This window comes from Lepidochelys olivacea (genome assembly GCF_965140295.1).
Source record: "Lepidochelys olivacea isolate rLepOli2 genome assembly, chromosome: 1".
NCBI lineage: Eukaryota > Metazoa > Chordata > Testudines > Cheloniidae > Lepidochelys > Lepidochelys olivacea.
The window spans coordinates 214,715,360-214,740,588 of record NC_140411.1 but is presented as its reverse complement, the minus strand read 5'-3'; the positions used below and the strand labels follow the sequence as shown (position 1 = coordinate 214,740,588).

Below are 25,229 nucleotides of genomic sequence, written 5' to 3'. Positions count from 1 at the left end.
GTCAGGCTGTAGTATCTGAAGGAAATAAATGCAAAGGAAAGAGGAGTATTTTTCAGGGAGTCTTGCTTGAGGTGACTGAACTAGGAATTAGTGGAACACAGAGGAAAAGTTCGGGTGTGGGAATCAGTAAACACTTTAAGAGTGATCTGCAAAGGATAGCAACATTTGGCTTGTGCTCTTCTTTGTGAGGGACAAAAAAGGCCTAACAGGATTTGTTAAGGTGGCACCCCAGTCATGAACCTGGACTCCATTGCTAGGCACTGTACAGATACAGAACAAAAAGGGAGCCCTACCTAAAGAGTTTACAATCCAAGTAAGGGTGTGTCAACACATGGAGTTATTCAATAATAGCTGTCCCTGAATAACTCCATGAGTAGTTAAGCTGTAAGGTATTCACCACCTTCTTTTTTTTTTTTAACCTTAGAAATAAAAGGAAAATAAATCTTGTTTTTCCTGTTTTGCTAGAGGTCTTTCTTGGAAGACATGGATATGTAGATTCTCAGATCTCACAGCCCATACTGGAAGGGCAAGGGTATGCCCTATTTACAAGAGCTTTGCTTCACACTGATTATTCAGGTATTTGAGTTTGTTAAACAGATGTTTAAAAAACAAAAGCATCACCACCAACAACCAAACAAATGGTTTTAAACAGTTAGAGTAGAAAAATATCTCTTTCCATCTCAATGAATCAGGTTTCATTTGCATGATTTCTCTGATGTCATAAAGATCCTAGCTCTCTGGTAGTCCAAGAGGCTTCCAAGAAAAGCATGGCTCACAAGACCTGAATTTCCAATGTAAAAAAAAAAAGAAAAAATATTGGCGGAGGGGGGGAATGCCAACACATTCAGGAAGCAAACAAATAAAAGAAAAGAAAAACCCCAGAAATCCACATTTGTTTCTCATTGGAAGTAATCTTAAATATGTAATATTAGGTTGTTTTTTTTAAAGGGAGTCAGTGTGATGCAGTGGATAATGCATAGGGGTAAGAGTTGGAAGGCCTGGGGTGAAATCCAGCCGTATTAATATCATAAGGGAGTTTTGTCACTGACTTCAAGGTAGCCAGGATTTTATCTCATTTGTGCTGGAAATGGCCCACCTTAATTATGCACATTGTAGGGAGAATGGTCACTTTGGATGAGCTATTACCAGCAGGATAGTGAGTTTGTGTGTGTGGTTTTTGGGAGGGGGGTGAGGGGGTGAGAGAACCTGGATTTGTGCAGGAAATGGCCCAACTTTATTATCATGCACATTGTGTAAAGAGTTGTCACTTTGGATGGGCTATCACCAGCAGGAGAGTGAATTTGTGTGGGGGTTGGAGGGTGAGAAAACCTGGATTTGTGCTGGAAATGGCCCACCTGATGATCACTTTAGATAAGCTATTACCAGCAGGACAGTGGGGTGGGAGGAGGTATTTTTTCATATTCTCTGTGTATAAATAAAGTCTGCTGCAGTTTCCACGGCATGCATCCGATGAAGTGAGCTGTAGCTCACGAAAGCTCATGCTCAAATAAATTGGTTAGTCTCTAAGGTGCCACAAGTACTCCTTTTCTTTTTTCTCTCATCTCTGTCACTGACCTGCTGTGCGATAATGGTTAAGTCATTAGTGTCTCTGTGCCTCAGTTTCCCTATCTGTAAAATAAAGATAATGATATCTAACCCTCTTTGTATAGTGCTTTGAGATCTATGTATGAAAATCACCAGCATATGTGCTATTACTTATATCAAACTGTGAGTTTGATATACACCATTTTCTCAAGACTAGTAGAAATGTTTCTATGATTTTCTTTGTTCACTCCAAGGAATACAGATTTTTGTTTGGATTTAAACATTCTCCTGCAGCATTTGTAACTCTGATATTACAGCAATGACCTAGTGCTTGAGAGCTGGAAAATAAAACTGACAGAAAAAAAGTGAAATTCAGCAGTCTATTTTCATTCTCTCATACTGAGTGAAATTCAAAAATGAATCAATCAGCATTAATAGTAAATAGTACATTTAATATTTTAAAATTATTTCAATTATAATTTTTCAGTCAAAAGTGTTACTAATAACAACACAGGTAAGGAACCTTTTATTCATGTACATTCTCTTTGGCTTTAATCAGTGAGAACAGAACAGTGGAATAGTCTTTCAAAAGAAGTGCTGCTGAAGAATATACTGTGTTGGCCTACGCTGGCTGGCACTGGATTCATAGATTCCAAGGCCAGAAGGGATGATTGTGATAATCTAGTCTGACCTCCTGTATAAACAGGCCATAGAACTTCCCCCAAAAATTCCTGTTTTTTTAGAGCAACATCCAGTCTTAATTTAAAAATTGCCAAAGATTGAGAATCCTCCACAACCCTTGCTAATTGTCACAGTCATAAGACAATTAATAGGTCTTTTCCAGCTTTAATTTTGATGCTCATTCCCAATACCAGTATCTACTCCCAAAGAATCACCACACTGGTAATACAGTAAGTCCTCACTTAATGTCCTCCCGCTTAATGTTGTTTCGAAGTTACGTCACTGCTCCATTAGGGAACATGCTTGTTTAAAGTTGTGCAATGTTTTCTTATAACAGGTTTGGCTGCCTGCTCTGTCCACTGCTTGTAAGGTTCTGTGGAAGAGCAGCAACTTTACAAGGAAGCATTGCACAAGTTCCTCTTCTCTGCCTCCTCCCCCTCCCTTCCAGCGCTTCCTCTGCCACCAAACAGCTGTTCCTCACTGAACAGAATCCTCTTCTCCGCTCCTCCCCCTACCTCGCAGAAAGTCCTTAGCACTGCCAAACAGCTGTTAGGACTTTCTGGGAGGGGGGAAGGAGCAGGGATGCGGTGTGCTCCAGAGAGGAGGTGGATTGTGGGTGGGAAGAGGTGGGCCTGGAGTGGAGCGGGGATGGGAAGAGGCGGGCCTGGAGCATTCCCCGGCAAAGTCAGAGCCTGTTCTTCAGGGGGGAAGTTTCTGCTGCTGCTGCGAAGGTGCTTCCTAGTGTCCTTGCCTGCAGCGGGCTCTGCCTGTGTGGAGTAAGCCAGGGGCACTTTCCAACCACAGTACAGTACAGTACCGTACAGTATATAATGCCTTTTGTCTGCCCCCAGAAAATTTCCTTGGAATCTAACCCCCCGCATTTACATTAAATCTTATGGGAAAACTGGATTAGTTTAACATCATTTCACTTAAAGTTGCATTTTTCAGGAACATAACTACAACATTAAGTGAGGAGTTACTGTATAATGGTCAGAATAAAACAGCTCCCACCATTTAAAAAATTTCCCAGAGATAGCTTTACAAAGAAACCAGGCATCCGTGAGCTGCAGGAGGGGTGTGTTCACCAATTCTAGTGAATTTTAGGTTTTTTTGTTTTTTTAAATATAGGTCTAATTATCAGGGCCTCCAAATTGATAGTTTTCAGGCTGTTCTTAGTAACACACAAACATTCTTAAATGCCAGTTTTCTTGCTGCTCCTGAAATCCACTATATCTTCACTCTTTGCCTCCCCTACACTGCATTGCTACAGGACATTTGGTTACAACGATACTAGGTCACAAAAACATAACAGCAGCAAAACTCCCCTATCTGGATAGCAAAAATTCCTGAAAAGCAGTTTGGTATTTGGAGAAGCATTCTAAAATCTGGATGGTTAGTCTGACTCTGGAGGCTCCCATAAACCCTGGAAACCATCCCCTACCATCCCAACCTTTCCTTAAACAGACCCAGGCCCTAGCTAAGTTTATGTAGGGTGATGATATTTTCCCAAAGGGAAAATGGGACACCATATGGGGCCAGCCCAAGGCACCATAGAATATCAGGGTTGGAAGGGACCTCAGGAGAACATCTAGTCTAACCCCCTCAAAGCAAGACCTATCCCCAATTTTTGCCCCAGATCCCTAAACGGCCCCCTCAGGGATTGAACTCACAACCCTGGGTTTAGCAGGCCAATGCTCAAAGCATTGAGCTATTCCACCCCCGCCTGCCTTCCTGTGTGGAGCCAGCCCAAGACTCCCTGCCACCCACCTGTGGAGGGCTGGCCCAGCTCGAGCCGCTCTCCCAAGCCCTCTTCCTGCAAAGGGCTGGCATTGCCGCTCGCCCTCACACACATGTTCCTCCATGCCCCGCTAAGGTTTGCACTCAACCTTTTTGGAAAAACTGAGCATGTGTACAGTTTCCTCTTGCTAACTGATCAGTTGACATGAGCAATGGGACAAATGCCCAGTTTTGCCAAAAAAAAAAAAAAAAAGTCGGGACAGCCAGGACAGGGCTTAAAAAAGAGACTGTCCCAGCCAAAATGGGATATATGGTCACCCTAACCCAATGCCTTTTTGTGAGAGGGAACAAGACTTGTCTGTTATCTTCATATGGAGTGACTGGGGGCAACGAGTAGGAATCTCTAACACCCTCCCAGACCCCATTTCCTCCTGACTGTACACGACGAGGCCCTGGTGCAGGACTAGGTTAGGGGCTCCCTTCCAAAATCTAAAATGTTGCTTATGCCCAGCATTGGGCCCACATCCTACCCCACCACCTCCCACATCTTCAGTTGTCTGCCACAACTCCCCCCACCTCTCCCACTTGCCCCATAGTACACCAACACCTCACACCCTCAACCCCTCATTCACCAGCCCCCAGGACTTTCCAGGCCACTCACCAGTGCCCAACTCAGCACTCCGCTCCCATCCCAGGCTAGGGACGCAACTCCTAATCTTGGCTGGCGGCTGCCCTTCAGTTCCTCTCACCCCATTGTCCACCCCACATCACACAGCAGACCAAATCTGAGTGATGAGTGGTGTCACCTGGGTCACAATGCCGCTCAAATCTGGCCTGGGCCCCAGTGGGGTAAGGGCAAAGTTGTTTGAGCGACATTGCCACCCTATGGACCAAGTGACGTGCCAGAGCGCCATTCCATCTGGAAGTCCCCCATAACCTCATAACTCAATGGTTCTGGTGGAACTTCATTACTTGCAACATTGTATCTACATCACTGACTCCTGAGATTCCACTCCTTGTCCTGTCCATGAATTGCTTCCCCACTTCCTCTTCTCCACAGAAGGGGTTCCACCGTTCCAGCCTTTCTTCTCCCTCAGCCAGTGCATGCTCTTCCCCTTCTTCTGAGTGTGAAAAAGCTTGAGCATAGCTGCTACTGCTGCTGCTATTCCTTCTCGGCAGAAGTCAGCAGGGGGAGCAATCAGAAAAGAGAGGCAGCTGCTGCATTGGAGGAGTGGTATCTAGGGTCTGATCCAAAGTCCAATGAAGTTAATGGAACTGAGCTTTCCATTCAAGCTGGCACTGGGCCAGGCCCCTAGTGGTCAGAGGTAAGAGGAACAGGGGAAAAAACAATCCCAAAGAGCTAGGCAGGTCAGATCCAGGACACTAGGCTAAGTAGCAGAAAATAAGATAAAATCCCAGGACCATCCCACTCATATTGGGGTGCTAAGACAGGTGTGCCATAACATATCTAGCTGGGGTTTTTAGCAATGTACATTAATTAAATGTCTCATCTTCCCATCTGGAAGCAGTAACCAGCATGTCTCTCCCTCCCCCCCACCCCAATGTGCTTTCAGAGTGAGAGAACCAGGTTCTTCTATCCCTGGTGGTCCAGGGTGGGTGGCATGGGTGGGAGGTGTGCATGGGGACTTGTGAGGTTCCCCCCGAGTTGTTAATGATTGCAGCTTGTCTATTGACCTTGCAAGCCTGCGCCCCCACACTCTGAAGAGCAAGTTTGGCCTAACTGGGGCAGGGCATGCGGAGCAGTTGGGGAATAGCACACACTGTACTGGCTGCTATGTTTAGCCTGTCTTCCCTCCTGCTACCCAGACCTGAACCTTCTGCCACCACGACCTGTTGGCGGGGAAAAAGGATGAGAAAGAAGGGATGGGGAGGAATTGGTTAGGTTCCAGCATGTCTCTGCGTGAGGGCAGGCCATTCTTCAGCAGGGAAAAGTTCTACAAAGCTCCAGTCTCCATACATCTGCCCGTCTCTCTTTCTCCCCCTCCTTCTCCATGTGGATTACCAGATGTGGCACTTGAAGGCTGGATTCATTGGTGTTGTGCTGGAGCAGTGGAAATGCCTGGCAAAGTCCTGGCTGTTGCTGAGGGGTCCGCGGACACGGAGTGGTGGGGGGCTGTGCGGGTCCCTGTGCAGGAAGGCTCGCAGTCTCTCGGGGCTCTGGTGCCCACACATCCCCTGAAGGGAAACAAAACAATCATGTCAGCATCTAAGAATGATCCCAAAGGCTTACTTGCCCACGAGCCCTCACATAGGTTCTGCAGGGTTCCAGCTTGTCATCCTTCCTGAGCAACATGAGCATGACAGGAGAGACAGAGAGATATGCTGGACAACCGTGCCAGGAGAGAGGATGACACTCAGATCAACACCTGGATACTGCCATTTCCTAGTACATAGCAGAGGGGTAGATTTCCATGTATCCATATCTATCTGTCCTAAACTTGTCACTATTTTATTTCAGTGTGTTGATTTAGTCACAGCCCTGACAAAGCAAAAATTATGCTGGCTGGAAGGGGAAGCACCTATAGGACAGGCAGTGCTGTGAATATGTCATTCTTTGGAGGGGAGTGTCCAGCCTTTATTCAGGTGGTTTGCAGTGTCTGGGTCATACTGGACTCATCATTGTTGCTGGAAGCCCAGTTGATCACTCTGGTTAATCCTGCCTGCATTCACTGACAGCTGGTCCTAGAGCTGCCACATCCCTTCTCTAATGCAGACCTTACCAGAGTGACCCAATCCTTTGTAGCCTCAGGACTGGATCACCTTCTTCTGCACTCTTCTCAGGGCTACCATCAATAAGCACCCTGAAGCTCCAGCTAGTGTCAAATACAATGGCTGATCTCTATGTTCCCTGAACCTCTATGAGAGCATAACACCAGCGATCTATGAAGTGCACTTCACTTGCAGCTCAAGGGTTTGGTTATGTATAAGCCCTAAACTTGCTAAGAGGAAGGTACCTGAAAAATCTCACTCCATCCATCCATCTATGTGCTTGACCCCCATCACTAAAATACTTGATCAGCTCTCTCCCTAAAGCCATCATAGTGGCGGTGCAGGTTCACTCTTGCTGTCTTTTCCTTCCTGCAAACCTAAATTTCTTCTTGTCCACTCTTCCCCGGTAAGTAAATTATCTTTTGACAGGGAAGTTAAATATAATTTGTTTTTTTTATTTCATTATCATCAGTCATCATAACCAAGGGTTCTTAGATATTCCAGTGACTGCTGCCTTAGATAAACCTTAGATGATGGATAGTAGATAGATATTGTTGTGCTTGGTCCCTTTGACAGTCTGTTATCGCTTCAGAGCCCAGTGTAAGTTGTAGGTCTTCAGTGAGGCCTTTGATCAGCATCTAGGGAGCAGTTCAGTGCTGCGAAGTTGGGGGAGAGACTCAGACCAGAAGGGAGGGAGATGGCGATAATCAGACACACAGACCAGAAAGTATGAGAGGAAGATACATTAAAAGAGGCCAGATGGGCTGGGACAGACAAGATCAGCAGGATGTTCTTTACATTGGCAAAGCTGATGTAGAAGAGCTGATGGTGTGAGAGTCCACTCCTGGGTAAATTCCTCTCCTGTTTGTGCTTTTTCAGCCAGTTCTTATAGGCCTGTGGGGAAAGAGGAACAGATAAATTAAAATAAAAAACCTCAGATTGTGTCCCACAAATATCATTAAAGTTTAACGCACAAGGGAGAGCTGAAATCAGGAGCCTTCATCCTCCCAGTGTGAATGCTGGTGCTGCCTGCTGGTGCTGCCCTGGAGCTCTTACGCTGGGACATAGACATCCATCCACCCACTCACTGAGAAAGTGTAGCATCCTTTTCTCTCCCGTCCCATCTCCTTGCTCTCTGAGATGGCTTATCCCTGCCCTCTTCCCTATCAACCTAACTGTTGTGCTTCCCATTCCAGACAATACCACACAGTGGCAGCAGAAGGTCAGAAGATGATGCTGTTTGATGCACTATAATTGAATAAAAACTATTTCAACTTGAGTCACCCATGCTCAAAAAATTCCTGCCATGCTTTTCATATCACTGGTACCTTCTGTCTAAAGATCTGAAGGCATGTGACAGACATTATTTAATTAAACCTCATAACTTCCCCAGCAACAGAAAACTGAAGAGGAACTTCCTTCTACAGAGTACTTTCACCTCCATAGATATGGGTATTGATTCATCAAGGACCAAGACAAATGAATTGAAGGACATCAGTTTAGTTTCCAGGGGCCTGTATCAGCTTGAAATAATAGTCACCTATTTTCATACAAAGAACCGTCTTGGAATAAAAAAGACCAGGGACTGGAATAGCAGGGGGTCTGCAGTACAGGACTGAGGTTCACTGGCAGAGCTGTGTGGGAAACCCAGGGCTGGAATAGCAGGGGGGCTGCAGGCCAGGACTGAGGGCATTACCAGAGTTGTGAGGGGAGCCCAGCACTGGAATAGCAGGGGGCTGAGGGGCATTGATAGGGCTGTGTGAGGAGCCCAGCACTGGAATAGCAGGGGGCTGAGGGGCAGGACTGAGGGGCATTGGTAGAGCTGTGGGGGAAGGAGGGAATGGGGTGGAGGACTGGATCAGCAAGGAGTGCAGTTAATTTGGATTGAGGTGCATTTGTGGAGTTACATAGGGACAGGAAGTTGGGCAGCCCAGGACCAGAATAGCAGGGCAGGGGGTTGCAGGGCAGGATTGAGGGGCACAGGCAGAGTTGTGTGAAACTACAAGACTAGAACAGCAGGTAGTTTGTGATACCTGGTAAGCGATGGCGAGTCCTCCTGTGTCAGCTGCATTCTCCAGCAGGGTGAAAGTGCCATTGATTCTCAGGCCCTGCAGAGAGTAGCGTTCATACTGTTCCACCAGGCAGTCTGTACCCCGCACTAATGCATCCCTGTTGCATCTAGGACAGCTCTCAGGCACCACTGTGGAGAAGAGGGAAATCCAAGAAGGTAAATGCAATATCAGTATCCACTGGGATTCAGTCACTTCTCCCATCAGTAATGAGCATGGTCTGGGATTGAGTCTTTTGAATTTACCAAACCCACCTTTGCACTATACATTTAAATAGGGAGCAGGTCCTGGAGGAACTCCCCTGAGCTCTCCAGAGGGAACACACCCCTGAGGCCTGTGACAGTGAGCAGAGGGAACAGATTCTATTATAAATTACCAGCAATGGTTCGGGTCACTGGAACTATTTTTAAAGTCAGGGTGCTGAAAGTGGAAACCATGTATTTAGTTATTATTACTACTTCAAACCAGGGGATGTTGCTGCACCCTGAATGGGTCACAATACGCACCATAATCATAGACGGCATGAAGCAGCTCGTGTGCCATGATGACTCCCATGGCTCCAAAGTTCACAGCACTGAAAAACACAGAACGTAAAGCGGTATCAGCTGCTAAACCTGCAGGAGGCAGGGGAAGCACGGGTTTCTCTGTACAGCCCTGCTCCATCAAGTATGAGTCTACTCTGCCAAATGATGATGTAAAACCAGTATCAGGGGCTACACGCTTATCGTCTCTGTTATTCCATATCAACATGTTCAGTAAATGTATAATGTAAAGACAGTGGGATTGTACAAGTGAACAATTGCAACGGGATGTTTGTTAACAAGTCTGCTAAAGACGTGCAAGATAGTAATCTAATCAGGAGTTTCACTAGAAATAGTTGTGGTACTTCCACAAACTCCACCCACAAACCAAGCTCCACCCATTTGAAACACCAGAATGAGTCCACTCACAATCAAATTTCCACAGTATGATCATCCCTCTCCTTTCTTACATGTCTTGATCAATAATGAAAAAGCAAAGAACATTGACATGTACGTAGTGATCATTACTAGATTTCAGAATCAATAGGTCACTGAAGTGAATAGGAGCAGCTCGCATCTCTCTAACAGCTGCTGCTTTAAGAGTTCTGCAGACTCAGTAGACATCACTGCACTGGTTACACTCAGTTCACATTTTAAAGGTTATCTGCAACTACAGCTGGATGTATAACTGATTTTTCAGTTTACTGGTCATTCTGAAAAATCAAAACTAACTTTTATTTCAGGATTGACGAGAATTTAATTTTTTTTCCGCAAACTGCTGAAAAAAAATTTGCTGAATGAAACATTCAGTTCCACCTGAAAAGAAATTTCATTTTCAGTTTTTAAAAAAGTTTCTTTAATAAAATTGAAGTAAATTTCAAAATGAAAAGTCATTTAGTATTGAAAAATCAAAACACTGCATTTAAAAAATGTCAAAACAAAATGTTTTGATTTTTTTTGTTTTTATTTCAACTGAAACAACTTGGAGAATTCAAAATGAATTCGTGAAATGTTTTTGTCAACCTCAAACTGCATTTTTGGAAAAAAAACAAACCAACCCTGGATGTCTGACTCCTGAATCTAATGCTCTCTCTCTCTTAATGGTTGGCTCTGCTGGGCTAACAGTCGTAACAAACGCACTTCCGTCACAGTCAATTTAATCGGCTGATCAGACTGATACAGGCGGCAGATCTGCTGATTCTGAAGTGACTCACTCATTAAGTGGAAGCACATAGCATTAGAAAAGTATATTTGTTTTGCTATTATTCATTTCAGCTGTGTCCCATTCTTAATCCTGTTATGAGTTTTATGAGTCATCAAGGGCACATGGGTGTTCTACAGATAGGGGGTGTAAGTTTCACTATAGACTAAAAAGAATTATTATATTGATCAGACCACCTGTTTCATTCCTTCCCATAGTGAGAGCCTATTTTTGTACAATAGGAATTTAATGAGTCTGGGATTATTCTCTCTGTGCAAACCTTTCTCCAGGAGGACAAAAAATTACATCAAACAATGTTTGATGTGTCTCAAATGACCACTCAATGACAACAACTGGTTGCTCAACAGAGGTGCTCTCATTATAATAGAGGAACAGAATTGTACTATTGGATGGTTCACAGGAAGGCACACAAACCTCATAATGCAAAAATAAATAAATAAATAAATGGTTGCTTAGTAGAGGTGGTCTTTTTATAAAGGGGAAGCAGAGTTGTCTTTGATCCATTTGAAGACATTTTGGACAGGAGATTGCCGAAAGGTTTCACAGGATTTATTCTTGGAATCTAGAAAATAATATATCCCCATCTTTGAGTGACTCAATATTGAGGTGGGCTCAGGAACTGTCTTCTTTGTAGCCTGTCTTGATAAGCCTCATGTCTTTTTTCCTTCTGCTCTAATATATTCTGCGTGCCTGTGAGGGCCAGGAAAACTGCCCGCCTGAGTCTCAGGGTAAGAGTCTGAGGTTACTCAGCGTCAGCGGCTTATCTCAGCCCCACATGGAAATCACTTAGGCTTTGATTTTGCTCTCACTGAAGCCAGTGGCCAAATTCCCACTGAGGTCAGTCAGAGCAGGACCCTCCCTCCTGCTTTTTGGCTTTTTGCAGTGAAACAGTATGCTGGAAACCCAGTGTGCTGAAGGGGTGAGATTTATGTTGGTGGCTTTGCAGCCTCTTAGTACCTGGGGAACTCAGCGTGGAAGAAGGGGCTGCGGAACATTCCCGCAGGGAAGACCACCGTGTGGCGCCTCATTGAGTAGTAGGAATGGACAGACCAAGGGAAGACCTCCCAACTAGAAACAGAAAAAGAAAGGAGAGAGAACACCCACTATTAATGGCTTGGGACCTTCTCCTGATCTCTCTCCCTACTGGACCTTTGTGGGAATGGTGGTGACATAGAGAAAGGACTCCCCAGTGCAATCCCATACAGAGAGGAGGCAGAGTTATAGGTTCACATTATTCAGAACCTCATGTGTTCAATACAAACACTGTATCTGCCTTTATTTATTTATTAGGCACTTATTACCATTGAAAACATTCATGGATGTACCCTCCCCACACCACTGTCAGGTAGGCCAGTGCTAGTAGCCTCATTTTACAGAGTGGTGAAGAGACTTGCTCGGGGTCATGCAGGCGGCATGTGGTAGAACAGGGAAATGAACCCAACTTGTCTGACTTTCTGCTCAGTTCATTAACCACAAGAGCAACTTTCCTCCCCACTGTCTTGGCCCATTCCTATACCATATCTCAAATCCTCTTTTCAGAGTAGCAGCCGTGTTAGTCTATATTCGCAAAAAGAAAAGGAGGACTTATCCTCTTGTTTTTGTTGTATCGTCTTCTGTATCTGATCAGCTGCTCCTATACCTCCTCTCCAATGCCTATATACCTCCTAGAACCTGCCCCCTACCACACATCACCCCCACCACCTTTGGCTGAAACATACTTATCCTGCAGGTGGGGCTGAAGGAGCCTCAGGGAGAAATTTTCCCTCACAGCCTTCAGGCAGGCCACCACATTGAGCAAAAAGGTATTGTCATGTATCTCCAGCTGAGGAAAGAGAGAGGCAATGAGAGCGTATTTAAAAGGACACAGAAGAGAGAGTAAGAGAGAGATGAGAATCAGAGAGAGGATGGCGCAAAAGAGACAACACCAAACAGGGCAGAAAATGGGGTTAATCAAAAATCAAATATTCTCTCTTTTCTCTCCCAACCCTCAAAATCTCCAACCTAAGATGTGGAAAAGGACTGCAGGAGATATTATCACAAGCAAAGCAGAGCATGCCTTCTTTGGGGGATGAACTGTGCCACCCCCAACTTCTCCTTCCGTAACAGGAGGCAGAGTAGGCAAAGACGCAAGAGCACTGGCTGGATCTCCCAGCTTCTCCAGACCCAACCTCTTTCAAAACAAGACATTGGAGGGAAAGGAGAAGGTATGCTAGTTGTATGGAGTATGCTCTGCTCCCTTCCCCTCCAGCAGAAGGTGCCCTTGGGTATGGAACAGGTATATTACCAGTAACAAGACAGGTATGTTTGCATTGTATAACTCACATCCTGGAATTCCTGGTCCATTTCAGCAGTTTGGAGGATGCTGTCTGGATAGCCAATTTCCACCTGAAGCTTAGAAACCTTAAATCGTTAAAATAAAATTAAATTAAATAATTTACATAACCAAGAGGATTCCTTACATTTTGAATGTCCGTATAATGTGTTTCAGGGCAGGGTAAGTAGGACTTATAAATTAGCTCTGTAAAAATAAGAGCTGTCCTATTTGATTTCTCCAGGGAACACATCTCCCCTTGCTCTTCTCCTTTCCCAAGTCAGTGCCCTAAGGCCAAATATATATGATATAAAGATATAAAGATATCTGATATAAAGAGCAGCTGCTCTCATGAAGCCCATGGAATTGTTTTTTATCTCCCTCCATGTGTAAGCTTGTTGGTGCTCATATATGTTGGCACGTATGCAGCTGTGGGTCCGCATGGATAAACACTGAGCTTCTCCATATATACATGTCAGTGTATGACCATGTGCATATGATGGTATATATGTATCCACTTAAAAGTGTTGAGCAAGTATGTATAAAATTGTCCATGTAGGATCATGTACATGAGCATGCATGTCAAAGTATGTGCAGGTGCAGACACCCATCCATTCTCCAGGGGCTTCTGGGACATAAAGACCCCAGTGACCTGTGTCTTCCACACATGCCTTGTCCTTGGCCTCTTGTCGGGTCTGCTCATCCATCCACTCCACCTGATCCAGCCGACTTTGGAGGGCATCTCGGACCAGAGAGAACATCTTCTCAGCCTGCCAAGGGGAAAAAGAGATACACTCAGGGCTACAGAAAAGCAGCCGCTCCTTAGAAAATGCCATATCTGGGTCTGAGAGGAGAGGGGAGCAACTGGGGCCCATGTTTATTCAGTCCTGGGCTACTCTCTCTCCATGCTCCACAAATTGAGCTACAGCCCAGCCCTGGTAAGGATCCCTCTTTCCAGGAAGTGAGAAAGAAATTCATTCTTTACATCGGTTTCAAAGTAACAGCCATGTTAGTCTGTATTCGCAAAAAGAAAAGGAGGACTTGTGGCACCTTAGAGACTAACCAATTTATTTGAGCATGAGCTTTCGTGAGCTACAGCTCACTTCATCGGATGCATACCGTGGAAACTACAGAAGACATTATATCCTTTCAGCCATGGGCTTGTCCCTATACACTGCTCCCTTAACCCTGCCCTGTTCTTCTCATCTCCCCCTTACCTCTGCTTAGGTGAGAGGAAAACACAATCCCTTGTTCATTCAGTTCTAGACTTCTCCTCTCCTAACATGGGATGGGATCTATTCTAGACTACTTTCCCTTTGCTTGAATTAAAGGAAAATTCAGAATGCATTTAGTTCCAACTCCCTCTATTACACAATCTGACCCTCCTCTTTGCTGGTGGTATCTGAGGGGGATTCAATCAGTCCGTTCAGGGCTTCGCTACAAGCATGTACACACACACATACACTTCTCCCACAGTGGAACCTATATTCTGCCCTGGAGGAAGCCCAGCAAATTCACTTCACTGCTGCCCTTACAAGGTGCTGAGTGCTGTACTTTGACATGCTCTCCTGTGTCCTTCTTCCCTCTTTCTCTTCTCTGCTTCTTCATTGCTCTTTCCTCTTCAGGTCTCAGTCTCTCATTGTCCCATGTCCCTGGGTTATTTTTTCATGGCATTTTCCATACATTGCAAACCCTTTATAAATTCAGTGCTTGTGCCAATAACTTTGGTGTAGTGGGGTGGCCACCTGCTACTGCCCTGAAGGGCTTGAAATCATCCCTGGGAGAGGGCTGAGGTGGCCGAGAGGTCTGCTGCTAGGAAAAGCAGCAAGCCTCGGCTGATTGGGGAACCAGCCACAGACACAGCCATGCCCCAATCAGGGCCGAGCTGGCCCTTATAAGAGGGCAGTGGGCCAGGAGCAAACACTCTCTCTCTCTCTAGATGTGGAGAGGGATGGGCTTGGCTGCTAGGAGCTAAGCAGTGTACCAGGGCTGGGGGAAGGCCAAAGGAGCTGGGGAGCTTTGGCCTGGAAACCCCCCAGGTTGCAGGCCTTGTTAAAGGCTAAAGAAAGGTACTGGGGTTGTAGAGGGCAGCCCAAGGGTAGGCAGAGGCGGCAGGTCCAAACCCCCCTTGCTGATGATGAGTGGCACTTACACTGCAGTCTGCCCCAGGGAATGGGGGCTAGTTGATGACTGGCAGTGGCCATAGAGTGAGGTGGGGATAGAGGGTGGGGGTTCCTTGGGGAGGGGAGACCCAGATCTGTGGGGATACTGCCAGGGGGCAGTACCCTGGCCTGAAAGGGGCACCAGGATTGAGGAGGGACTTGGGCCCAGTGGCAAGCGGGACACCAGCCTGCAGAAGGTGCTCTGGAGGCTGGAAATGCTAATTCCCTGGATGACCAGCAGGAGGTGCTGCAGGGGTGAGTCCCGCCCCATTACACTTGGAAATGGAAATGGAAATCTGATCCCTTAGCAAAAAGGTTCCCCTTCCCCAGGGTATGCAGACTTGTTTGTTATTACTGAACCATTCAGAAGCCCTGGCATTTTGGTTTGTTAATATAGGATTGCTCACAAGCACTGGGTAATCTATGCTAGTTTGTTATCATGAGATGGCTGGAACTGCACTTACTGTTCTAGGGTTGTTCATAAATGATGTTCATACTGGTTGTCATTGTATTGTTACTCATGAACATTAGAAATGTATGCACTGGTTTGTTATTGTAGGCTCACATGAAAGTACTGACAGGTTTCAGAGTAGCAGCCGTGTTAGTCTGTATCCGCAAAAAGAACAGGCGGACTTGTGGCACCTTAGAGACTAACACATTTTTTTGAGCATAAGCTTTCGTGAGCTACATGCACTAGTTTGTTATTGTAGGGATACTCATGAACATTAGAGCTGAACTGGTTTGTTACTGTAGGTTGTGTATGAGTTCTGGGGCTGCATGCACTGGCCTGTTATTGTAGGGTCCTGTATGAGTGCTGGGGCTGCACACAGTGGTTTGTTAGTGTAGGATCACACATGAGTACTGGGGGCCCCACTCTCTGCTTTGTTACTGAAGGGATGAGGATAAGGACGGAGGTCCTAGTACTCACTATTTTAGCAATAAGTATATTGATCCCATAACCTACCTCACTCCCAAAGAATGATGGGACATTTGTAAGGAATAAGGAAGTGACAAGACCCTGACAGTGTATCAGCTAAGAATGGAAAGAGGAGAAGCAAATGAAGCTGAGTTTGTGTTTGGGTGGGGGAAGAAGAATACCTACGAGTTCCTTTGTCTCTTGAGGGAAAATCTCTTGCACAATCATCTCCGCAAGGACAGGCTCAAAGAAAGTGCTGGTGTCCCTCAGGCATTTCCTCCAGCGATGGGCCAGTACCTGGGGGGCAGGGAGAGACAGAGAGAGAAAGGAGGAAGGCAGAACAACACACAGAAAGAGAGGGACAGAGAAATGTGTACATGTGTAGTAATGATCATAGCAAATCAAGAATTTAATTTATTTTAATTAGATTTTTATCAACCCTAAAAGGCTTTGAGCACTTCAGAAAACATGACCATAAAACTCAAGGCTGGTTCACCCTCTTCACTTCCACAAGTGGAGGGGACTCATATCCTGGCTGGAAGGGACAGAAAAGGGAAACCTGCCCATCTATATGTTGTTCTCCAACCCCTGTCCTTGTGGAAGCCTCTTAATGTGGATTGGACTCCATGGGTGCGGTAGGTACAGGGCTGGCTTCCTTGATGGCATCATCACTAGGGGAAAGTGCTGGGAAATAGGAAGTAATACTGCTATCACGGTCAGCATGTCCTTCCACTCTGTCCCTCCAACATGAGAAACTCTACTTCATTTAGGTTGGATATTAGGAAAAACTTTTTCACTAGGAGGATGGTGAAATACTGGAATGCGTTACCTAGGGAGGTGATGGAATCTCCTTCCTTAGAGGTTTCTAAGGTCAGACTTGACAAAGCCCTTGCTGGGGTGATTTAGTTGGGAATTGGTCCTGCTTTGAGCCGGGGGTTGGACCAGATGACCTCCTGAGGTCCCTTCCAACCGTAATATTCTATGATTCTATGACTAGAGATCGGGGGCAGCAGCCAGTGGGGGTGGCCATGGGAGCAGAGCATCTATAGAGCTCCCTTGGGGGTTGGGGGAACTGAAGGGAAGCTGACTCACCATCCCAGATTCCCCTGTCTTTCCATGCAGCTTTTCAAACAGCTCCCTGCGTGCATCTTGGAACCGGCTGTCAAGGGCTGGGGAAAGATTTCCAACCAGGCAGAGGATCATATAGATCTGTAGGACCCTGGGGGAAAAGACACAAAGCAGCACATTTATAGGGATTAATATATAAGGAACACTTCAGCCAGCACCAAATGCACTCATATCTTGGGTAAACTGTGGCAGCTGTTTAACTTCAAATAGCAATACCATTTAACAGCGAAGACAAGGAATGATTAACAATACCTCTGCCTGGAACTGCAGGAAGAATTTAGTTTGGCAGAATATAATTGCCTGAGCTGGAACTGGGCCAGGAAACAGGTCAAAGTTTGCAGAAAGTGCCATAGGATCTTTAATGACTACAAGTGGGAACAGCCCCTGCTGGGTCATCCTCCTGCAGCGCCTTAGTGTTTCCTTGGCCATCTCCCATCTGAACACTGACTAAGTCCATTCATGGTTAGTTTAACACCTGAAGCTATCACCACCTCCTCAAGGCACAATGGCTACGGTATCAGACATCAGCTCCTACCTCCCCTTCTGCCATTTTTCAATCAGCCGTGACATGCCTTTCAAATAATCCATGTCGTGCACTGCGATTGGCTGGGAGATGTTCAGCTGCACAGGATGGAAGGCTGCCTGGAGGCATGACAGCCAATCGATTGTGGGTGCCTTTTCCTAAAGGTAAAGCCAAACAGAAATGCTGAAATGTGACTTCCCTGCCTATCCCCAGGACTGAATGGGGAAAATAGGAATGTGTGTCTGCCCCCTTGTGGTACCAATCTCACCAGAGTGAGATTCAGGGGCAGTGACAGTGCAGGGAGAGGAGTTACCAGGACTGAAAGGGTGAAGAATGGAAGTCTCACCCTGGAACCAGCAAAGAACAACCTCAGCAGATTGGGGATGCACTGATAGCTCAAACAACGAAGAGTCCTTGTGGCACCTTAAAGACTAACAAATTTATTTGGGCATAAGCTTTTGTGGGTTAGAACCCACTTCATCAGATGCATGGAGTGAGAAATACAGCAGGCAGGTATAAAGATACAGCACATGAAAAGATGGATCTTTATACCTGCCTACTGTATTTCTTACTCCATGCATTTGGTGAAGTGAGTTCTAGCCCACAAAAGCTTATGCCCAAATAAATGTGTTAGTCTCTAAGGTGCCACAAGGACTCCTCATTGTTTTTACTGATTCAGAGTGGTAGCCGTGTTAGTCTGTAACTGACAGTTCAGTGACAGAGGAGACTCTAGGAGGCAGGAGAGTGGCAATTTTTGCCAGGCTCCTTCAAGGGGTGCCACACATCCTCTCTCACCTGGAAGTTCAAGACACACACCTGCAGCTCTCTGATAGTGGTGTGATAGAAGAGCATCCTTCTCTCCTGCCGTTCCTGCAGTGGGGTGACCTCCTTCTGGAGGTTGGAGATGAAGGACAAGGCGAAGGAGATGACGGTGGAGGTAACATTCTGTGGCCCTCCCAACAATGTCCCCAGCTTCATCAGGTATGAGAAATACACACGGACAACCTGTGATTTAAAACCCATCACCAGTAGAAGAGCTTTGAATTGGGATCTGAGCCATCCCACCCAACCCTCAATCTTTCAGGGGTTGCTCCCCACCATCTCATCACCACAAACCACCCCTTTCATCCCAATGTTCCTGTGTATCTGCCTGGAGCAAGGTTTGCTGAGTAGGGCTGTTGGACCTGTGAACAAAACTGAATTATCAGTGAGAAATAATAGCTTATAGTTCCCTTACACTTTATAAATGGTTTAAATATAGGGATAATTTTAGCACTGAAATGCAGCTACTTTTGGGTGAGAGGAGGCAGCTGTTTAATTGCATGAAGCAGAAGTGAACAACAGTGAACAGTGTGGTACTGTTTTCTTTGGTGCCAGCTCAGGACGGGGCTGTAGCTAATTCATCCATATGCTAATAGAAATCAAAAGAGTGTCATAGAATATCAGGGTTAGAAGGGACCTCAGGAGGTCATCTAGTCCAACCCCCTGCTCAAAGCAGGACCAATCCCCAACTTTTGCCCCAGATCCCTAAATGGCCCCCTCAAGGATTGAACTCACAACCCTGTGTTTAGCAGGCTAATGCTCAAACCACCAAGCTATCCTTCCTCTCCAAAGGTATTGGAGTGTAATCAGGCCAATTCATTTGTGAACACACAAAAGAACTGTTAATGGTATTGTCTTTGCTTATCTATAACCTGTTGATTGCTATCACATTACATTATGTATATCCCTGTAACTAGATAACCCTAGATCAAAGGTGTTTGTGTTAAAATGAGGGTGTACTTGATGTGTAAACTTCATGAAAACTAATGAAGGATTGTTTGCTATTACATTACCTCTTACATTGTATATATCCCTGTAACTAAATTACCCATTAAAAGTGATTGGAGCCTTGGAAATCTAAATGAAGAAGGACAGGTTTCAGAGTAACAGCCGTGTTAGTCTGTATTCGCAAAAAGAAAAGGAGTACTTGTGGCACCTTAGAGACTAACCAATTTATTTGAGCATGAGCTTTCGTGAGCTACAGCTCACTTCATCGGATGAAGTGAGCTGTAGCTCACGAAAGCTCATGCTCAAATAAATTGGTTAGTCTCTAAGGTGCCACAAGTACTCCTTTTCTTTAAATGAAGAAGAGTGCTAACTTCAAAGCAAGGGCCATTGTATTTGACAATGGAAATTTACTGGCCCATGTGGTTGAAGACTCTCTTCAGATTGTCTTCTGTGAGCAGAAACTATAAATACTGAGTCAAAGGAATAATTGTCACCTCTGACTGTTCATGTTTGGTATCTTCCCTGTAAAAGTCCAATGTGGAGATCCCCAGAAACATCTGTGTTCCCTGAAAAGACTTTTGGGCAACTAGAAGTTTATTATATCAGCTGCTATCATTTTGGACTTACAAACTTTGACTCACCTATTAATGTATTTTGCCTGCTTTAACCTCTCATTAATTCTCATTTCTTTTCTTATCTAATAAATCTTTAGTTAGTTTACTAGAGAATTGGCTGCCAGCATTGTCTTTGATGTGAGATCCAGAGTTGATCTGGGGTAAGTGACTGATCCTTTGGGATTGGGAGTAACCTAATGTGATGTGATTATTGGATTATACAACCTTTTATCATAAAATCCAGTTTGTCTGGGTGGCAAGATAGGCTGGAGAGGCTATGACTCCATGGTAAGGCTGATGTAGTGATCCAGGAGTGCACATTTGTTACTGGTTTGGTGAAATCTAATTATAGAATACACCACCAGTTTGGGGTGTCTGCCCTGTTTTCTGACAGTCTGCCCTGAGACTGGCACTCACAGTTGTTAGCCACTCCAGACAGTGAGTCAAACAGAATGGAAATTTTGGACAGAGATAGCAGACCAGACTCCTGTTTCTACTTGGATTATCAGGGGATCTTAAATATCCACAGTGGGAAGACAGAATTTTGGTATTTAAGATCTCTGAAAGACCCACACTCAGTAAATTGCAGTCAATTCAGCTGATCCAGTTCAGGAAGATGAAGAAGATGAAATGATTAAACGGAATTGGATTTTCTGGACTGAATTCAAAGGTGATTGATTCCAAGGGCTCTCATCCACGCTAGGATGAAATGCGTTACATTTTAGCTAACAGATTATAAAGTCCTAGTATAATCAGGACAAGTTTTTTGTAAGCCATGTTCCCTTTGACAAGCTAACACATTAAAAAACTTCAACATGCCCTTCCTACACCACGACTTAAAAACCTGTTAGCTAAAAATGTTCCAAAACACCCCCATCCTGTCCTAGTGTTGACAAGCCCTAGAATAGCCCCATGATCTCATCCGACACTGAGCCCATGTGATCACCACTCACAAACCATTCCAAATCAGGGGACATTTCAAAGTAGATCCCTTAACCCAGTAGGCATTTTTTGCCTTGCCCCAGCCTCTGATATGGTACCTCGGGATAATTTGCTTTTTCATTGTAGTCACTCTCTGGTGGCATCTCAAACTCCGGATGGTCAATCTGAGGAACGAAATGAAGGAAAAACACTTAGTTAATACCAGAAACACTAGAGATAATGTATTCAATGACTTTTGTTTCTTTATCTGTTCAAGAAATTTGTCTGCAAGCAGCTTACGATTGTCATAAACTGATTTTATTGAGACAAATATTTGCACTGTAAAAATGATAAATAAAAGAAATAGTATTTTTAAGTTCACCTTATACAAGTACTGTAGTGCAATCTCTTTATTGTGAAAGCGCATCTTACAAATGTAATTTTTTTTGTTACATAACTGCAATCAAAAACAAAACAATGTAAAACTTTAGAGCCTAAAAATCTATTCAGTACTACTTCTTCAGCCAATCGCTAAGAGAAATAAGTTTGTTTACATTTACAGGAGATAATGCTGCCCGCTTCCTATTTACAATGTCACCTAAAAGTGGGAACAGATGTTTGCATGGCACTCTTGTAGCCGGCATTCCATGGTAGTTACATGCCAGATATGCTAAACATTTGTATGCCCCTTCATGCTTTGGCCACCTTTCCAAACAACATGCTTCCATGCTGATGATGCTCATTAAAAAAATAATGTGTTAATTAAATTTGTGACTGAACTGCTTGTGGGAGAATTGTACGTCTCCTGCTCTGTGTTTTTTACCAGCATTCTGTCATATAGTTCACGTTAGAGCAGTTTCGGATGATGACCCAGCATGTTTTTCGTTTTTAAGATCATTTTCACTGCAGATTTGACAAAATGCAAAGAAGGTACCAATGTGAGATTTCTAAAGATGGCTACAGCACTCGACCCAAGGTTTAAGAATCTGAAGTGCCTTCCAAAAATTGGAGAGGGATTAAGTGTGGAGCATGCTTTCAAAAGTCTTAAGAGCAACACTTCGATGCAAAAACGACAGAACCCAAACCACCAAAAAAGAAAATCAACCTTCTGCTGGTAGCATCTGACTCAGCTGATGAAAACGAACATCCGTTAGTCTGCACTGCGTTGGATTGTTATTGAGCAGAACTCATCAGCATGGACGCATGTCTTCTGGAATAGTGTGGTTGAAGCTAAAGTATGAAGGGACATATGAATCTTTAGCACATCTGGCACATAAATATCTTGCAACACTGGCTACATTAGTGCCCTTCAAACCTCTGCTCTCACTTTCAGGTGACATTGTAAACAAGAATTATCTCCTACAAATGTAAACAAACATGTTTGTCTGAGTGATTGGCTGAACAAGAAGTAGAACTAAGTGGGCTTGTAGGCTCTAAAGTTTTACATTGTTGTTTTTTATTTTTGAATGCAGTTATTTTTGTACATCAAATTCTACATTTGTAAGTTTAACTTTCATGATAGAGATTGCACTACAGTACTTGTATTAAGTGAATTGAAAAATACTGTTTTTACAGTGCAAATATTTATAATAAAAAATATAAAGTGAGCAGTGTACACCTTGTATTCTGTGTTGTAATTGAAATCAATATATTTGAAAATGTGGAAAATATCCAAAAATATTTATATAAATAGTATTCTATTGTTTAACAGTGAAATTAATTGTGCAATTAATGCAATTAATCATGACTTTTTTTCATCACTTGACAGCCCTAATTATTATTACATATAATAAATAAAAATTCATAACTTGTTTATATAAGTGATGCCAAGAGACCCATCTGAGACCAGGGCCCCATTGTGCTATGCACATAACAAGAGCCAGTCCCTTCTAAGACAGCTTACTATATAACTAGACAAGGGCAGATAAAGGGTGGGAGAAAGGGAAATAACTTTATCTGCATGTGCTCACCCTAACCCACTCCCCATATGCTCAATTTCCAGAAATGAATGATAAAGGTTGTTGTTTTTAAAAAAGTAATTACAAAATTAAGAAATTAGTGGAAAATGTAAGAAAATGAACTGGTACAAAATAGTATCTGGTCTCCAGTCTCTGACAGACAAAGGCTTTAAAATATCCACAGCATACCTTATTATGTAATATTATACAACTGGAGCAAGGAGGACTCCTTGGCCTCCCAGCTCATGAGGATTGATGACCAAAACAATTTGTCCCTTACATAGTGTTACTGCTGGTGTTGGTTCAGTTCATGAAAGTTCCTAATCCTCTTCTAGTCTCAATGATCTAATAGCATCAATGATATCCTGCAGCAGTGAGTTCCACGGCTTAATTACACTCTGCATGGCAAAACAGTTCTTCTTGTTTGTTTTAATTGCATAGATTTGCAGAGATCTTTTTATGGAGCTAATGTGTTTATAATACTCGTAAGATATGTCCAGTTTCCACTCGCAGTAGCTTAAGCAGTTGTTTGATCCTAAAGGCCAATAGGTACTGCTCTGACTCTGTCCTTTCCGACTGCCATCTCCTGCTGATCCTCTCACCTGGATAATATTGGTGCTGGGGTCAGAAGAGCTGGGTCCCACATATACTCTGAAGAAGGGGAAAGTGTTGTATTTGCCCATGAGTGTTTGCAGGGTCTGGTTAAAATCGGTTTGTTTCCCAGGGCCTGTGAAGTTCCAGCCACCAACCTGAGGAAAGAGTGACAAACAGAGAACGTACTGATCACCATTGGTGGAAAGAGAAGCAAGAACAGCTGCTGGATACTGATTTCCAAATTCCACCCCATGGAACATGATGAATATGACAGCCAAGGTTCAGGATCAGTATAAATAATGAAGAAGAAAGGGAAGAACCCATGAAAATCTTCACACTCACTCTGTGACCCTAAAGTGACCCTGTCACTTTATCTTTATGGAATGACATAAAATTGCCATACAGGGCAGGGGAGGGCAAGAGGATGAGAGAAAGCCACATGATGGCCACAGGTGACTTAAGAAGGTAGAGGGGGATGAAAGGAAAGTGTCTACACTTCACTGTGACCCTCAAGCAGGGCAGTTAGGGCTCATTTTTCATACTTGGGGATTTAGGTGCTTAAATCAGATCGTACATTCATTGGGCCCCAAAATTCCATCTGTTTTTTGCAGGGAGTTTCCTATCCTGCAGGCTGGATCTTACTGAATTACACTGAGTTTCTGTTAAGAAAAATATCCCTGCCTTCAGGATGGGAGGAATTCTGAAACTGCAAGGCTGCACTAGCCTGAACGGACATTAAGGTAATAAATACATAGTCAGGGCCTGAAATCAGGCAGCCAAGTATGAGCGTTGGGCCCATCATATCTATTAGGGAAATGCTGTTTGTGCCATGGAGTCTCGTCAGTTATAAATTAGGCTATGACTCCTCATTTACAAATTATACTCATTCTATGGGCAGAAGCCACCAACTTGCCATCACTGACACCTGAGTCGCCAATGACCTGGTGCTAGCAAGTGCAATAATGAAGGAGCAAATAATGAAGCAGATTACCTTTCCCCCTATTGTTTTCCATCCTTTTTCCTGGTAGAACTCTTTTCTGAAGTGTAAGGGTATACGTATGCTCAGAAATAATATAGTGTGAACAATGATCACCTGATTTATGAGCTCCTTCAAGGGCTGAGCCCCTTCTGCTTCTATCTGTTGGGTATCCATGCAGGAGTGGTAGAACTGGATGGCTTTTCCCTTGGCTGAGCCTTCAACCCTGAGCTGTGGAACCTCTGAGAAAAGGAAAGCACACAACGCTAACAAGCCAAAAATTAAAGAGCAAGAAGCCGCATCAGGTGAGGAGGTGGGGTGGGTAAGAGGTAATGTGCATCCTGAAGCAGGAACTACAGCTTGTTTGATAAGCCATGACAAAATACAGCATACTGGAGCTGCATAGAGAAACGCCATGGCCACCAGTGCAGATCAAATCTGGATTTTCCACACTAAAAAGTACAACTCACAATCACCTAAACCAAAGCAGTAGCTTCAGCTGTAAGCAAGGAGGTTTCTGCTATAGTTTCTAGGGGCCAAGAGAGTAATGAGAGACATGATCACATCCGAACTCTACGAGACAGAGGGATACAGTCACAAGTCAGCACTGGAGAATCCCAAGAGAGCTTTATGTTCCCATCTAGGATGGTTATAGCTCTGGTGGCAATGACAGGGAGATAACATGGGGGTGGTTGTGTGTCAATGCACAGTTGGTTGTATTGCTGCCTGATTGGCATGGCTACTTCAACAGTGGTGGTGTGAGATGTCAGGAAAATGATTTGGACTTTAAGGGGCTGTAGTGAGAGACCATGTGGTTGTCACTGTGTCTATGGTGACTGAAATTGTTTGAT

General features: G+C 44.3%; 1 protein-coding gene across 1 annotated transcript in view; it reads right to left on the bottom strand.

Moving 5' to 3' along the window:
• Window positions 1-5,556: 5,556 nt before the first annotated feature.
• The window catches only part of KEL (Kell metallo-endopeptidase (Kell blood group)), a 30,738-nt gene continuing 11,065 nt past the window's right edge, over window positions 5,557-25,229 (bottom strand). Inside the window, exons 4-18 of the mRNA XM_084633988.1 lie at window positions 24,496-24,620; window positions 23,411-23,557; window positions 20,970-21,035; window positions 18,362-18,550; window positions 17,558-17,703; window positions 16,987-17,113; window positions 16,081-16,191; window positions 13,488-13,586; window positions 12,828-12,905; window positions 12,224-12,327; window positions 11,463-11,573; window positions 9,269-9,336; window positions 8,727-8,893; window positions 7,492-7,587; window positions 5,557-6,159 (exon numbers count right to left, since the gene is read on the bottom strand). Of these exons, the coding sequence (XP_084490114.1) occupies window positions 5,983-6,159; window positions 7,492-7,587; window positions 8,727-8,893; window positions 9,269-9,336; window positions 11,463-11,573; window positions 12,224-12,327; window positions 12,828-12,905; window positions 13,488-13,586; window positions 16,081-16,191; window positions 16,987-17,113; window positions 17,558-17,703; window positions 18,362-18,550; window positions 20,970-21,035; window positions 23,411-23,557; window positions 24,496-24,620 (1,811 nt within the window). The 3' untranslated portion in view covers window positions 5,557-5,982. The remainder of the gene's footprint in view (window positions 6,160-7,491; window positions 7,588-8,726; window positions 8,894-9,268; window positions 9,337-11,462; window positions 11,574-12,223; window positions 12,328-12,827; window positions 12,906-13,487; window positions 13,587-16,080; window positions 16,192-16,986; window positions 17,114-17,557; window positions 17,704-18,361; window positions 18,551-20,969; window positions 21,036-23,410; window positions 23,558-24,495; window positions 24,621-25,229) is intronic.